The following is a 16,478-nucleotide window of genomic DNA, read 5'->3' on the forward strand; positions in this document are numbered from 1 at the left end:
CGAGCCGGGACCGCGTTTTACGGAATAGCCGAGGAAGAAACGAAAACCTGCACGCGTGCCATCGTGAAATTTCACTCTCCCAGCGATAAACGTTCCGTAACCGCTCGTAATTGCACGGCCATCAAGTGTTTTCACTTGCAACCTGGAAAAGTCGAGACTGTTCAGAGTAATGTGAAATTCAAGCCACGCGTAGCCAAGGATGAGAGTGGAGGTTTCGTTGAACTTTCTGTTATGGAAGATCTGTTCTTGATGTTGAAAAGAATTGACGTTCACGGAAATTGTTATGCCACGGGAATCCAATAGAATTTGCGGATATTTCCTAAGTATGGTAATTGAGTCGACTGGTTGTTAAGATAAGGACGTGTCCTGTCATCGATTTTTTGTTGCGATCAAGAAAGATCCATGTTAAAAATGAATTTACGAAGAGTACGACAAATTATTCCAGAATAAAATAGAGATTCAATTTCTCAGCTTCGTAAATTTAAAAGGAACACCATGGCAATAAATTTCTTTAATTCACACTGTTGTGAAACAACGAAACGGGATACGTACTATACACGATCTAAAGAAAGTAGGAATACGATTTTCCACTTCTATGGGAATCGTTCCCTGGTATATTTGGACTGTACACGACTGTCAGGAACTTGAGAATTCTCCGACGAGAAACGATCGCGATACGGTTTCTCGCGAGCAGTTACGCGTTTCTTCGATAATACGATCCCTATCGTCCTTCTTTCGTTTTCCCCGAATACAGAAGCGCATCGGCTGAGAAGTTTCTTATTGCCGTACAAAGTTCTCGCGGAGAAACGATGTTAAACTGGCAAACGATTCGGCAACTTGCCGGCGAATATACGTATAATATCCGTGACGGTTCATACCGGATTATATTCATAGAAGCGTTTTATAAAACAGTAGAGCTACTGCGCAAAATAGAAGGCGTAACGCATATGTCACAGAGAGGATGACGAACCTTTTTGCATCTTGTCGACTAGAACTAGAGCAACGATATTTTTACAACTGAATTTATCACGCGGATCATGTTCGAGACGCGATACTTTCTTTTTTACAACGATTCAAAGAAATTATCGAGAATTATACAGTAGCTTATCAGTGCTTCTTAATTGAAATCAGTTTCTAATTATCTTTGAACATTTTAGAAAAGCTTATCATCGCCTGAGTAAAAACGAAGAACCACGTATATCATAAATCGTTTCTACGGTTCTGAACATTACGCAATCGCGTTAAAAATATCGATTCGCTATAAATCCAAGGTAAAATCGCAGGACCACCGACAAGTAGCTTTCTATCGGTCTCGCCAAGATCACTGACTTCTTCGACACAGAAGGGGAAACAGAAAGGGAAGAGCCAATAGGGAAAAAGGTCGCAGCAATCGGCGGCGATCGGGATTGTTCGCGAGTTACCGAGTTCGAGTCAAGATTAATGTTAACTTCGCCGTAGGAGTTAATAAGTCCGAGACCGATAAATCCCGCTAACTCCTCGTCCCTGTTCTCTTACTTTCCTTCCCGTTTCCTCTTTTCTTTTCCCTCATTCTTCTCGTGCCTGTGCACAGCCCCTGCTGCTCCATTACAGTCCTCGTGACCGGTCGCTTACGCGCCGTCCCCAATCCGTCGCAGAGCTTTGAGAAACTCGAAAACTTTCCTGACGAGAAAAAGCCGACCGTATCAGCCGTCGTCTCGGCAAGAAGCTCCCGACAGTCCTTTCTAGGATCATTTCAGCCGTGAATCCTCCAATGTTTTGTCGCGATTACTTGTATCCAATAGTTTTCATATTACGCGAAAGCTACACAGTTTCCTCGTCATTGTTTGTCGTATCACATGCTCGTATACCACGTTGCTATGCGTAACTATAATCCTTTGAATGCTAAATACTCTGAACACGAACTGTTTAGTCAATAACGAAATGTTTCTATATTTTCTATTTAATTGTTTTTCAATTTAAACTGTACCATTTTTTGAACAGACAGACCACCGAAGATTCTCCGCCTCGCGTAGTTGAAATATTTAAATACGTTTGAAAGAGATAAACTAGCGACGAAAACGAGGAGGGCAACTAGAAATTGTGTAGGAACAGCGATCCGACACGGTCAGCTTTCACGTTTCTACAGGAAGAAATAGAACGGAAGTTGGTCGCTAAAGAGGACTCTCTGGAAAAGCCCTGTCAGGGAAGCTGACGTTTAATTTAATAAATGCCGCGCTGTCGTGTTCTTTCTTTTCGCTTCTTTCCTTTGCGACTCTCATGGAAGGGCGTTTCCGCGCCATTTCCTCCTGGCGCTGGTAACTGCCATTCCGTTGCCGTTTAAAATTTCTTCGGAAAAACTACGCGAACCTGGACGAGGTGCAGCTTATTAAAGGGGTCGAACTCGTAGGCACCAAGTTTCTCGTAACTTTGAAATTTCTGCTTCGTACTTGCTCTCGTTTAAGCTTAACACCACAGTGTCAATTTTTATCTTTCCTTTCGTTCTTTCCTTGTTTTCCCAGGGATAGAATTTAAATTGCGAGTGATTATTTGCCAATCTACTTCTTAAAAAATGTACGTCAATCTTGAATTACGAGAGCAGATTCTTTAAAGTATTTCCGTTTCGCTGTTTTGCTTATTTCATTAAGTATTTTATATGGATCTATGAGTAAGAATTTGTAATTTTGTTATATAATAAAATGGTACTGGAGGTTTAGAACAACATAGGCATGCAATATCAATCGAAAGTTTTTCCTACTGAAACAACTTGGAACGAAAATTTGTTATACCGTAGTAGAATATCTGAGCACACAAATATCATTAATCCACTCCATGATATGTATTGTTTCATCGTTCTACGCCTTCATTCGATCATGTAGTATGTTTTCCAATTCTGTTGAGTAAGCAAAAGCCGCTGTAACGAAATAACGTAGTCTGGCCGATCACGGAACACGGTGTCAACCAGATACAATTTCAATTATTAGCGACACGAGCCTAATACCATCAGTGTCTATTGTTGTCACGGCTAATTGCGGACGGCTTAATGGAATTTCCGAGTAGACGGGAATCATGTAAGCTCAACAATGACGAATGTTGTGCGATATAAACTTATGACTGTTATAGAACTTCGGGATTTACCGAAATTATCTAGTTTATGTAATTCACTGTGGTGCCGTTCGCATGTACAATAGTATGATTTTCATGGCAAGTTACAGTAATTTCTTCGAAAAAATACATTTTCCAAGAGGAAATTAAAGTTTCTTGTGGTGAAATCTACTGAATTATTTTAGATTGCGCTGCATTCCTCGATAAAACCACATTTTTAGAACGAACGCTGTACGTGTAAATGTTTCGAAACTGATTCGCGAGCATGATTGCGAGAGAAGGACGTAGACGAAGAATCGGGACAAGTATACCGCGCACGTGGGCACAGTTACGAAAGACGTGAGTACGAATCTGGAAAGGAAACTTTCTTCATTTTTCGCCGTTGCTTGATCGGTTCAAAGTTTTCCCTGAAATATCGCGAGAATCAATCCCCGACGCGAATGGCCCCGATCGAACGGTCTTTTCTACGCTTTCCCGTTGTCGTTTGAGTTTAGAGAAGTAACGAGTCGACTTCCGACCGGTCCGACGCTTCGTCTTGCTTCATCCTGCGCGTTTGAAAAAGTTTAATAAAGGTAGAACGACGAAAACCTTGCTTTGTGAATTATACGCTTTTATGACTGTCCTCTTGCATTCAGCAGAGACTTACGCCAATCCAGAATTTTCAAATATCATTGTCCATTTGTAGACAGATATATTCGATTTCATGTCTATAGGTATGTCTGCTAGTTAGCTTTATCGATGAACCTATTCGAAATACACGCACACATACACACACTCTCTGCTTTATTTCACTGCAGTGCCTCGCACTTAGTTACTCTTTAAAAATCTGTATAAATAAAATTATAACTTGGAATAATTCGAAATGAATAATAATGACCCATTGTATGGAATCGTTACATTTTGAAAGTAATTTAATTTAAGCTATTTTAATTAGATACTGTTAGCAAATTATACAACTATTTGCGTGAGATACAGTAATTACAGTCGATGTCTATTTATCTCGTATAGAATGGATTGCAGATTCCGCGAAAATGAATCAGACAATTTAAATCCCATTCTCTGCAGATAAGCAGTACACGCGGGCAATTTTGGTCGGAAAGCGTTGAGCATGGCTATAGAGCTCTCGCAATAGGGATAAAGATGATTTCCGTGAACCTTAGGTTTAGCCAGCTCAGGCCGCATCACCGTTCGCCAAATTCTCGTATGTACATATCTCACTTTCTGTCAATATTATCGGTTGGTATTAGTGTATCGATTAAACCGATCTTGATTAGTGCGTTCTATGCCCTCCTTGCAACTAAGTACAACCATTAACATCGACTGTACTAACAATCTCTATCTTTGGAAATAAAAACCCTTCTGAATTTAACGTTTCTATTATGCATAGATGCATTTACTCGTTATTTATATTCGAGCAAAGTTATTATAAAAGAAAAGAAGATGTTTGTTCCGGCGGCAAATTCTTTCTCTGGCATAGCATTTGACAACTATCGGTTTGTTGGGGAGAAGAAGAAGACGAAAGAGAAAAAAAGAAGGGAACCGACGGTATACGCATTTCGTCTTCAGCTTCGTATACAGAATGGAGGAAACGGAAAATCGAAAGTGCTTCACCGCCATTTCCGGCGGCCGCTCTCTCACGGCTGGTGTACCTCGGGCGTTGCTGTCGAATGCAAAAAAGGAGAATGAAATATCGCGTCTGCGAGCACGACGCGTGAAATTCTTTCGAAAATAGCTTCGTTATACGAGATGCCCGGTTTACACGCAGCTGTAAATCCTTTCGATTTAGATGGCACCGCGAAAATAACAATTTTTCCACGAACATTCGTCCCTCCAGCTGGTGGGAGGGAGTTGCCTCATCGCATTTTCCTTCGCCGATGTTCTCATCAATTTTTGTTCGTCGAATCGTAAAGTTTTCCAACGTGATACAAACGTCAGCTCGAGGGGACAAATCATCTCTGAAATTACAGTCTACCCCCGGTTGAACTCAGTGAATGTCGCGCGAACGGAAACACCATTATCCCCTCTGTTCCTCTGTCGCGACTTTTGACACACTTTCCGGCTTGTTACAGACGAAGCGAATATAGTGCCGGCAAGCCACTGGCTTACCAGACATTGCCAATTTTTCAGACTTCGCATGGTTATCTAGTTCTCAGATCATCCTGAACTTTACTGTCCATCTGTGTACGCTCTGATTCGGTTTGATAAGTTTCTTTAGAACCGGCAAGTTGAGAAAAAGTTTCGTCGTATGTAGGACGACCGAGGTGCCGGGAAAAATTGGAAAATTTCGAAATATCGAGAAACTCTGCTCTGCCTGGCCTGACTATCCCAACGATAAATCAGATTTCGTACCTATATTCCTCCTATTTACGTAACAAATATTTCTTATTTCGAATTCCAGCGTTTCATTCTTCCATTCGAGGACAATCGCAATCAAAATATAATTAATTTATTTATCACTAACTTTAGCGTCTACCTTTATAGTAGATGAAAAAAATCTTTGTCTAGAGCCCGTACCTTTAATTCAGTTCAGAGATGATAGAAGCAATTATAGAAAATAGTGATACGAAGAAATTACACTTTTTCCCTCTCTTAGGGATAAGCAAAGATTGAAGCGTCTAAGCGAATGTAATCACGCGCACGCACGTCTATGTATGTGGCTGATCGTGGCTGTTACTGTGTTATCCGTCGGTTTGTGGGAGTGGTAACACGTGTTTCCCATGTGTGTCAACCCGCAGTCTAGTCGCAGAGAGGACGAGAAAGGGGGATATCGGCGCGATATCGGCCTGTACGACTTCTCATAGAGACGGGTTGCATACATATCGTCGGTTTCGTAGTGCCGCGTGGCACGAAGTGCACGAAACCCTTGCAAAGCTGAGCGAACACGTCCATGTGTTCCGCATGCGCGGTCTACTTCTATTAGCCTTTCTATGGTAGAAGACTTCTTTGCATCTCTAGGTAATTTTTCATAAGCGAGGGAGAATGTCTTTTGCTCAGGAACTTAGCCTGTAAGCGGTATTCCTCTGACTTTTTCCTTTCCCTTTCACATAACGTTGACTGAGAGGAGAAACGGTAGCGTGATTGTGAACGATATCGAGTACTTTCGACTAGAGTAAAGAAATACATGAAAAGCGAATAGAGAGTAATTATTGATCGGAGTTTCTTTAGAATGAAGAAATAAATAGAATTCAAAATAATACGACATCGTTTTCCAATAGAGTCGATTTAAGAGGGGAATAAAATAGGTCGCGTTGAAAATTTGTGTACCTACTCTAAATACGAGAATGCATGAGAAATGCATGTGATTGTATCAGATAGGATTCTATTTATAAAATGTTCAAGTACAATTCGAAAGGAGTACTCTACTGCATAGATTAATGTAATTACGTTTCACTGTAGTATATTTTACTAATGTAAGTCTGAATTAAAGGTTAATTTTAGTCCTCATATTCCCTACTAAATTTTAAAACATCTTCCTTCTCGTGTTTTATCCTGCAATATACTTTCTTGAAAAAAAGTGGTAAATACAGGGGAAAGTGGTTTTATTTGCGATTTCTCTGGATCGTTTGCTAAAACCTTTGGGGAAAAAATCCTTGTTGAAAAATTAATCTATCCCTAGTAGCCATGTTTCGCGAAAACGCTTTCATTAAAAAGTTGCTTAACTAGGAATATTTGCAGATATTGTTATGAGGCGTCAGGCGCACAAAGCGTTATTGTTCTCATTTGTTAAAGTCTGGAAAATATGTAGTTGCTTGTTTCGTGAAACATACTTCTGTTGCAGGTCCCGTAAGCAGACATCGGGATACAGCGCGCTAACGAAAATATTTATTAAAAATTTATAGCAATTTTCATGATGCTTTCTCTCGCGTTTCTAACTAACAGACACGCTTCTACGTACGGCCGGCTATTAGGAAACCCTTCGATTAGACATATCGTGGAAATGGACGAACGAGTTCAATTAAGAAACAATTATAGGCGTGGCAACGAAAACTCGTTTTCTGGTTGGCGGATAAAAATCCGACGGTCAACGAGCGTGGCGGGATGGCGCGGTGTGGTGCAACGACGCAAAATTGTGCTCGTGGAGTCCTTATGAATCGCCAACACGATGTAATTACGTCGACATTGCAACAAGTAATTTCGGAAAAGCGGTGCTCGTTCGCAAACCAACGAAATTCGTATACGAGAAAAGAAATGAGAAAGAGAGGGAAAACGCGGGGAAAAGAAGAGGGACGAAACTATTCCATTGAATTTAAAACGATATTTCCCTTTCATTGATTTTTACACTACTCTGTTTTTCTAGTGTTGTGAAGCATTTTCACCTCTCTCCTTCGTTGTTTAGTCATACGTGGAACGCCACAGATTTAAAATACATTTGTTCGACTCTCGAAAACCATTTTTTCCCGATGTTCAAGCGTACCAGTGTAGATCGTACCAATGCATATGCGTGATAAATTACTGGATGACGAACGAGCGATATTTCTGCGTTAATATATTATAACGAAACTGTGTACGTGGGCGTGCGAGCACGCGTGCACGTGGTATAACAAAAACCATCCTCGCTTAAAAAATCCTGTGGTCATAACGTATGTTTAATTGCAAGAATTATCGCGTTGCCTTGAGTAACGTTAGTTGTAATTCGTATCAATGTTTCAGTCCAATCCATATAAACACGCCCCTTGCCTACTTGAAACATACATTTGACGTGGATTTTTTATTTTTTCAATTCTCTGGAAACAGTTCATCGGACGGCTGAAATTGTCGATATTAAATTACGAAACGTTCGTCTGCCGTTATTGGATAGAAAAATACTGGGTTTCTCATATTAATTAAAGAATTTGTTTAAGCAAACTTTCAATTATAATATCGCTATCGACAGATTTCAACGAATCAACAATTCTCAAGTAATAGATTCTCCAATAATTTTAATCTTTTTCGTGCTTTTCTAAACTCACACGTGCCTTATACTCTCCTGACTCCCCGACATACGGCAAATCCCTATCCTCCGGACGCTGTAAGTCTCGAGTTCATGCAGGAAACTTGTAATTATTTGGAACGTCATACGTGGTTGTGTGGCGGACGCGAAGGATCTTCATTAAAGGACCGGGCCACGAAAGGATAATTAAAAGTTTCGCGAAGGGTGAAGCTTGCGGAGCAAGCTGAGGGGGAAATGTTGCGCGACTCGGCCATCCTGAATTTCCCTGTTATTTGCTCCTCGAAATTGCCCCGTCTATCTGCCTTGCCCTCGATCCGTGCATCTTCCTTCCTTCCTTGAATTTCGTTGTTCGGGAAACCCTGGATCAGGCTGATCCGCGCCCTGAAACGTTAATTACGGTTGTCTGAGGCCGCGACAAAGTCGACGAAAGTTTGCCAGCAGGCTACGGATTGGGCACAGCCCGGGGAAGACACTTTGATTTTGTCAACACGTGATTTCGTTACGCACGCAATTAAGAGAGTTGTGTTCATATACGATCTTCTTTGACGATGAATGTTGAACTTGAAGGGTTCGCAAGAGTGTTAAGGTTTTATTTGATTTCGGAGCTAATTTCAACTTACTAAATGGAATTAGGTAATTTTTGGTCTGATCTTACGGTACGGTGGTGAAAAGTGTGCTTCTTGGTTAATCGATATCTTATGAACATCTTTCGCTTCCGTGTTGATAATAACGTTCACATTTTATACCGTACGTACGTAACAACTTTAAATAAGCAAGAGAAATGATGAAATTACGGTACAGTAATTTTCATCAAATCCCTAAGTATGAATTTCGTTGAAATGGAGGCAACTTGAAACCGTTGTTAGTTTCTAACTTCGAACTTATCGAAGATTCTTGAGTTCCTCGAAAACAGCGTGCCTTCGTTAGATAATCTCCTACGTTAATTATTTTACCGATTATCCTTTTCTTGCAAATATCAGACGAGATAAGATAAGTATCACACTAGAGAGAACGAGTATAATCGAGACACGTTTCAGTATGCTTGTGCCATTAAAAATTCTTAGCCTAGCTAACACGATACGTATCGTGACTAATTTTACTAATAATTAATCCCTTTCTTTTTACAGACATGTCTTACAAGCCGCAGCGTCCCATTATCGAGGGTGAGTATTAAATAGAATAAAACTAATTTTGCATTTGATAGTGTTTCTAGGCTCGCATAAATTGCTTAAAACAGACGTCTTTCATACTTTGGAAAATTACCAGCAACAATGAAACACGGCAAATATAGTCAGACATCGAAAGCACTCGATACCCAGAGAAAAATGGAAAAAGACAGCAAACGACGTAGCACAATCGCGTTATAATGGGTTGCCAGCCGATGTAAACTAGCAAGCACGCGATATTTAAAAGCGAGTTATCTCGTAGATTGTTGGACACGAGGGTTCGCGTCTTTTCAGCCGACTCACGACTCAATTATACCGGGATCGCAGCCAGCTAGCGAATTTCGAAATCACACCGTTTCGATTCGAACGATCACGCTATCGTAGCCACGCTGACAATCTTGCCTTGTACAATGAACGGTCGTTCTTGAAAGTTATTTCTCTCGACGTGATCGTGATTATTTTGCACACCCTCGTCCGCTATCGTGAAACTGGCAATTTTTCAGTAGTCCAGCTATGCAATGGTCAGACATTAATAGTTGGAATTACGAGTTAGAGGATTGCGAAATTATTGCGTCGTTGCGTGGATTGCTGTAAAGTGCGTTTACATTCAGGCGTTTATCTCTCTTTTTCCCTTTTTATTTATCTTGATTTATGGGTGGAGTGATTTTTCCCATTGCAGTAGAATAGAATTTAGCTGCGTCTAGATTCCAAACGGTGCATGAATATTTCTTCCTAAATCAAGATTGCTGACAATTGTTCGATCGCGGGCTTTTTACGCAACCAGGCTGCATTTATTGTTGTTATTCGAAACATGTTCCGATCATTATCTTTTGTTGAAAAGCTACGTACTTCTATAAAACACCGATACAAATCATACTGTCAAACGCATTATGCGAGGGCACTTTTTCAACCATCTCACGCATTTCCGCCATTGTTGCACGGTACCTATTTGCACGCCATACTATTGGCGTATTTTGTTCAGGATTTTCGTTGGTAATGTTTGCATTTCGTGGTCATTGTAACACGATCATCTATGTATGTGCGTGGCAGATGTTGGTACTTCGACAAAGTATCGTGCATGGATATGGTCGGGTCATTGTTTCAATGAATCGCAACTCTTGCATTAGCTTCAATAGAACGTCTAGCGAAATTGAAAAAGAAAATGTTGGCAAAATTTCTGAAGGAAATTCCAATTATGAGAAACATATCATTAAAGGACAAATGTATTACCGATATGTTTGCATTAATTTTGCGTTACTTTTATTATTTCCGTTACATTTAAGAATTACTAATAGCTTAAAATCCTGTCGTATAAAATGTTCTTTATCATCGTGAGTAGGGAAGTTCTCTTATAATAAGCAATCTTGAAAAACATCCTGCGATAATTATAAAAGGAATTTGTCGAAATTTCTCTCGAAACAAGTAAGTACGTGTATCTTTCGATAATTGGCAATTACGTTTAAATCGATTCATCGAACGATAATTAATCTTTAAGCTCGATCTCGGTTCATTAATCATTTAATTCGTCTTTTCTTTGCGTGACGGTGCATAATTCTGGGAATTCGGCGTAAGTACGAACGAGCAACCGACTGCGTTGAAACATCGTTACATCTGATCGCCTTAACAAGGGTAGAAATTACTTTAACGCGTTTGGAGAGCAGCGGGGCGGATCGCGTGAAATTTGTAGCGCAGGGAATGTCGATTATCAATTATTAGGGAAGTTGGTCGTGTAAAGGACGAGGCGGACGTTAGGTACAGTTATACCATTATTTGAATAGTTCATCGATACGATCGTTTCGGCAATGCGCACTGCGGATATCCGAAGTTTCAACATTCGGATATTGAATATGGTTAGGCGGAAATTGGGAATATTCGGGATACTTTGGTCCATGTTACTTCGGGCAACATTAGATGTTTCGATGACAACGATGCGCCCGGCCAATTAGTTTTGAATTCCGCGTAAATCAGCCTTGAAGGGTCGTGTACGCGGCGGAATAATTGGAAACGGTCCCGATTCCCCGCGATTCGACGCGACGGTCTGTCAAATTCATGCGCTCGCACAGTCTGATTAGTGGCCAGAACAGATGCGAGGAGAAAGCGAATAGAAGTACAGACAAAGGACACGATATTTAATACTTCAAACGTGAAAACATAATGGTACAACTTTATTCGACTTAATGTTTTATAAATCATCGTTCGACAGAAATTTTGCATCGTTTCTACGTTACACGCGTGAATTTTAATGCGTCTTTTATCTCTTTAATAACAGAACTATCTTTTACCAATTGTACGGGCCACGAAATTTCGAAATACAAAATTATCTTGCATTTTCTTTGTCCAAGCGTTGAACATTAAATATTTGAGTAAATGAAAATTATATCTCATGAGAATTTGAGTTCTCTATGCTATTAATTGGAACATAAACATTTCACGATTAATGGCCAATTATTTGCGGTAATACGTCTGAATTTGCAGGTGGCACGATATGCACGAAAGAATAAAACTCGACAAGTACATTACTCGTCGCTCAAGATTTAATTCTCGAAATCCTATCAAGTGTATTATTTAAATATAAAATTTTAGTAACCATCGTGTGAATGCTCCTTCACGCGTTTTCGTGAATCGGCTTAACGTTTGCCAAGCATCGTCTGTAGTGTTTGCACAGAATCGTTCGAACGTTCTGAGAAGCACGCGTTTTCGAGCGCATTCGCGTTGCCAAGAAAAGCCACGAATATCTCTGTATTTCGTACTCTTAGATAGAGGCACTCGGCGCGCCGCCGCGAAATTTATTCCATTTACGAATGGCTTTCCAGCAAATAATTTTTATCGGGTCTCATCTAGCTCGTAGTTTCGCTTCCGTTCCGCAAAAGGATAAGGAATTCCGCATAATTCCAATAAATAATACACCATGCTAACGAGACGCCCTTTTTCGCTTTTGCCTTCATCTCTCTTGAAACAATATTCTGCCGACTGTATTCACGGCACACGTAGCATTATATAGAGACCGTTTCGCTCTAACTCAGTTAGGAGCAGCTATTCGCAAATGTATTCACGGTATCGGCTCTCGAAATTTAATTGAACAAAAGAATTCTTAGAACCACGAGAAAAGTGTGCTGAATAGAAGGTATAGGGGTTAAGAGCTTCCGATTGGATCGGTGGCAAAGTAGTGTGTACTTTCAAAGTTTTTATGGAGTTGGGCAATTTTTGTTCTCATGCCGAGGTAAAGAACCGGAGTTGATCAAATTCGTCGAACTGAGATTTTAACTTGCATGTTTTATTCCTTAAGCAAGTTGGATTAAATCTTTTTGCATAGCTTATGTCTGTACGTATTTTCTTCTACTCGAGTTTAGTAGAGCTTAGTGTCTGTCGTTCAACGTAATCTACTAGCGAAAATAGCGCAATCGAGGAAGTAGTAGCGGACAGTACGTAGCCAGACATCCGCAAACGTTTGAGATTGCCGTACCTTTCGACGTGCGCGTTATATTGAAAAATGTTTGAAACATGAACCACTTAACTTAATTAAAGCATTTCAAGCATACTCAGTTTTATCAGACATTTTTTCGAAACTTGAAAAACTTTCCCTCTATTTTTTTTTTTTTTTTTAAGAAGCTTATCGTTCAGAGAGCTTTTTCATCATTATAAACGACGTTTGCATGAGTTTTACACGATACATAAAATTTTGAGCACGACTTTTAAACTTTGCTGCTCCCCAGCTACTTTTTAGTAAAATTACTTACACATCGGCACCTCGTATATTTCTCCTGTCATATAAATTAACATTACATTCTCTCGTATATTTCGCCGCGCCTGTTACATAATTTCTGTTCATTTGCACAATTTTAACTGTTCTCTGTATATTTTACGACATCCAATATATCGTATACATTAATTGCGAAGCATTTCACATATTGCAGCCTTCGAGGCTCGAACACCCACACCGTTTCAAAAAATAGTTTCTCCGAATTGTTTTGCGTATCGTTGCTTTCGAAGAGCAATCTACGTAAACGAGATGCGCCCTATATCAGCACTGATATGCTATTTTGTTATCCCTAGCAAGTGTATCGCGATACGATACGCATCAGCCACATTACTGTCAGTCGAACTGGTCGCATCTACGTCGTATCTTTCGCGTGCGTTCTCGTGTAACGTCGACGTTCGTATGTTCGCATGGATTATTGTTTCGCGATTAAACTTTAAATCGTGCTAACAGCATGTATGTTTTCCTTTGAACGCGTTTTTATCAGAATGTTGCGTTTCATGTACACCATATAAAGATATATTTCATGTCGATGAAGATTAGAATCGCCGGTAGATGTTTAAAGAGGATAATACACGTGACAATTATAATTCTTCTCGCAGACCAGAAGAATGATCTTTTTTCAACGATAATGGCTTTGAATTATTTCAACCTGAATTTATGGTACCTTGATAGGCCTTAAATACGAGCGAGCACGTAAAGGTTTGTTAACGACGATGCATCTTTAAAGATAGTTTGAGACGGTATATAGCCTGCGTATTTTGGCTTGATAAAGTTTACGAGGGGGTCAAAGGCCGAATAGAGGCTTCATGTAAAGTACGTGGCTCGAAGGGTGGGCAATTTGAAGTTGCACGACTATCGGTTGTTAAATGTTTAACGGCGGTGTGCTTGGTAAGGCGAAGCCTGTGTCAAGCGATTTCGTATCGTTAATCATTATTAATTTAAAAGAAGGGAACTTTGCGTTTCGTGAATTATAAGCAGCGCGAGCCTTATTCCCGTTTATGTAACGCGAACAGGATGTTTAACTTCCGTAGAACTTTAAATTCCGAATATTTTCTTGGATAACAGCTTAAAATAATCAACTCCCTGATTTTACCTCAAACAAATTAATTACGACGAAACCATGTTTGTGCAAAAGCACATACTTCGAAGTAATTCTTGTAAAATTCAGTCCGGTCGCATTAATATACACGTTATTATCTCAGAAATGCATAATGTTCGAATTTTGCTCTATTCACCGCGATCTTTTCATTCACCCAGCTCGATAATTAGTAACCTTCCAAAACGTAAATTTTTCCCGCGCGTATAACACGCATATGCATATCTGTATGTGGTTATTCCAAATGAAGAGGAGGAGGGGAAACTTCCATTTATGCTTTATCGTTGGGTCGAAAAAGGGTTTTCCTGAATACGAGGGGAAAAGATCCGCGGCTCCATAGAGATCACTGGATGAAAAAAGTAGAGTAGAAATTCCGCCAAAAATATTCTACGAGAGCGGGTGCAGTTACTATAAATCGCTGCGCCCTCCGTTTCCCCCCCAACCGCTTATACGCCCCGTCGCGGCGTTGCTGGTGCGAATGCGAGTAAGGCACGGGAATGAAAGAGACAGAGAAAAGGGGTAAAGGAACGCAGCGGTTGGGCGAAAAAAAAGAGTCCAGCCGATAAATTACATGTAGAAAAAACCGTGGCACCAACGGTGGATGGGGTGAGAGAAAGAGAGAGAAAGGAGGAGTCAGAGAGAACCACAAAGGCAGATGGAGGGAGAAGGAAAGAAAGAAAGGGTTAGAAAGGGAAGAATTGTCGGTTCACGTGATATAAATGCGAGAGGGTGCACAGTGCTCGCTTTTTACGGGTTTTTCTGGCTCTTCTTGGAATCACGTTACACCGGCCAACATTATCGAGCTGCTCGCTAATATCTCGCCACGAGATTTTACCGAAGTCTCTCGATTGCCGTTGCGACAAAGGGAAAAATCGAGTATCAGGATTTTTGTGCCGACGAAATTTCGCACCATATCAAGGACGTCATAAATTTCGGAACGTGAAATTTTGTTTGACGATCGTTCGCATACTTTGATAGTGTCCCACGGTGTAGGAGGAACGTCCGTTAGCATCGGCACGAAAAAGGGTGCTACGAAAAAGTAAACAGTGTGACAACGAGTGAAATTCTCCGCGAAATCGGCCGGGGACGAGAAAAAGAACGATGGCTGCTGCATGAATTCGCGCGAGAGAAAGGGAAAGAAAGAAAGGGAGAGAGTGCATCAAGGGAAAGCTCGTGAAAGTCGGTATTCTTACTATTCCTCGGATCCGTGGTTAGGATATTTCTTGTTTCGTCACGTGAGTTGCGAGTCGGTCGGCGCCGCTTTGTGTGCTCGGCACATACGCGTCTTTGCACAGAGCTGTACGTGGCGTGCAAGCTATACTCGCAGATAAGGTTACGTTAAGAAATTGCTTTCTGTGGGACGAAGCCAAACCCGAAGAAGAAACTCTCTTGCACGCGGTAACCTTCTTTTTTTTCTCCTTTACCTTTCCCCTATATTCCTTTTTCACCGTGTCTAGTTTCGACCTCGTCCTCTACTCTTCGCGTTTAGCGTTTCCCTTTTCTTCCCCCTAACCGACCGCCGTAGTCGCATCGTCATCGTTCTTCTCGACTCTTACTTATACCGTTTCGGCTTTCGTTTCTGTCCACTTCCTTCCGTGGAGATGCGCGCCGACAAAAGGTGACGGAGCCTCAAAGGGGCGCACCGAGAGAACGCGGGAAACCGTGCTTCTTCCTTTGAGTTTCCACGAAGCCAGTCCAGTTTCTCGCGCGCCATCTCAGCGTGACCGGGGGGGGGGAGGACGATTATTTTGTTACGATAGCAACTGTATTCCCGCGTTTCAATGTTTTGGCCACGCTGCTGGGTTTCCCTTCCGCGACGCGTGATTACACTTGGAATCCTGTTTCTAAACGAGAGTCGGATTCAATGTGAATGATGTTTGGTGTTTCGCGGAAAACTTTAATGGAAAGAGACGTTCTCTATAGAATTGGAATTTTCATGAAACAAAGTAATACTTCATCGTGTTACCACTTATTCTAATATACTTTCTGATATTTAATATACGATATACATAAGATATAACGAGACTTAAAGTTACGATTAGCAAGTCTGCAACTGTTCCTCGGTACGATACGGTGAATATTGTAGCTTATTACGCAGGATTATGTACCTTTGCACGTCCGATTTGTATTTCACGGATAATAACATCATATGATATGCAAGTTGGAAAACAGTAATTTCGGAATCCGATAATTTCGATAATTCACCTGCCTGATCGACCGATTATCTTCTCCGTCGATTTTCACGGCTATTACGAGATAAAATCCTACTCTGTTTGTGCCAATAACACAAACAGTTGCTTCGCCTGTCGCATTAATTTCACAGGATCGCTCTTCTTTTTTTCTTCGTAATATCGATCGCGCCCGGCGGAAGGATTAATTTGCGACAATAAATTGAGTCGTTGAAATATCTGGCTGTTAGTCGACAGTCCTGTATACATTCAATGT

The 16,478-nt window shown here is 40.8% G+C and overlaps 1 protein-coding gene across 1 annotated transcript in view; it reads left to right on the forward strand.

Moving 5' to 3' along the window:
- The window catches only part of LOC117210071 (agrin-like), a 264,190-nt gene that overhangs the window by 6,900 nt on the left and 240,812 nt on the right, over nucleotides 1-16,478 (forward strand). Inside the window, exon 2 of the mRNA XM_033452692.1 lies at nucleotides 9,139-9,174. Coding sequence (XP_033308583.1) covers nucleotides 9,139-9,174 — 36 coding nt within the window. The remainder of the gene's footprint in view (nucleotides 1-9,138; nucleotides 9,175-16,478) is intronic.

Source organism: Bombus bifarius, unplaced genomic scaffold (genome assembly GCF_011952205.1).
Source record: "Bombus bifarius isolate JDL3187 unplaced genomic scaffold, Bbif_JDL3187 scf7180000008199, whole genome shotgun sequence".
Taxonomy (NCBI): domain Eukaryota; kingdom Metazoa; phylum Arthropoda; class Insecta; order Hymenoptera; family Apidae; genus Bombus; species Bombus bifarius.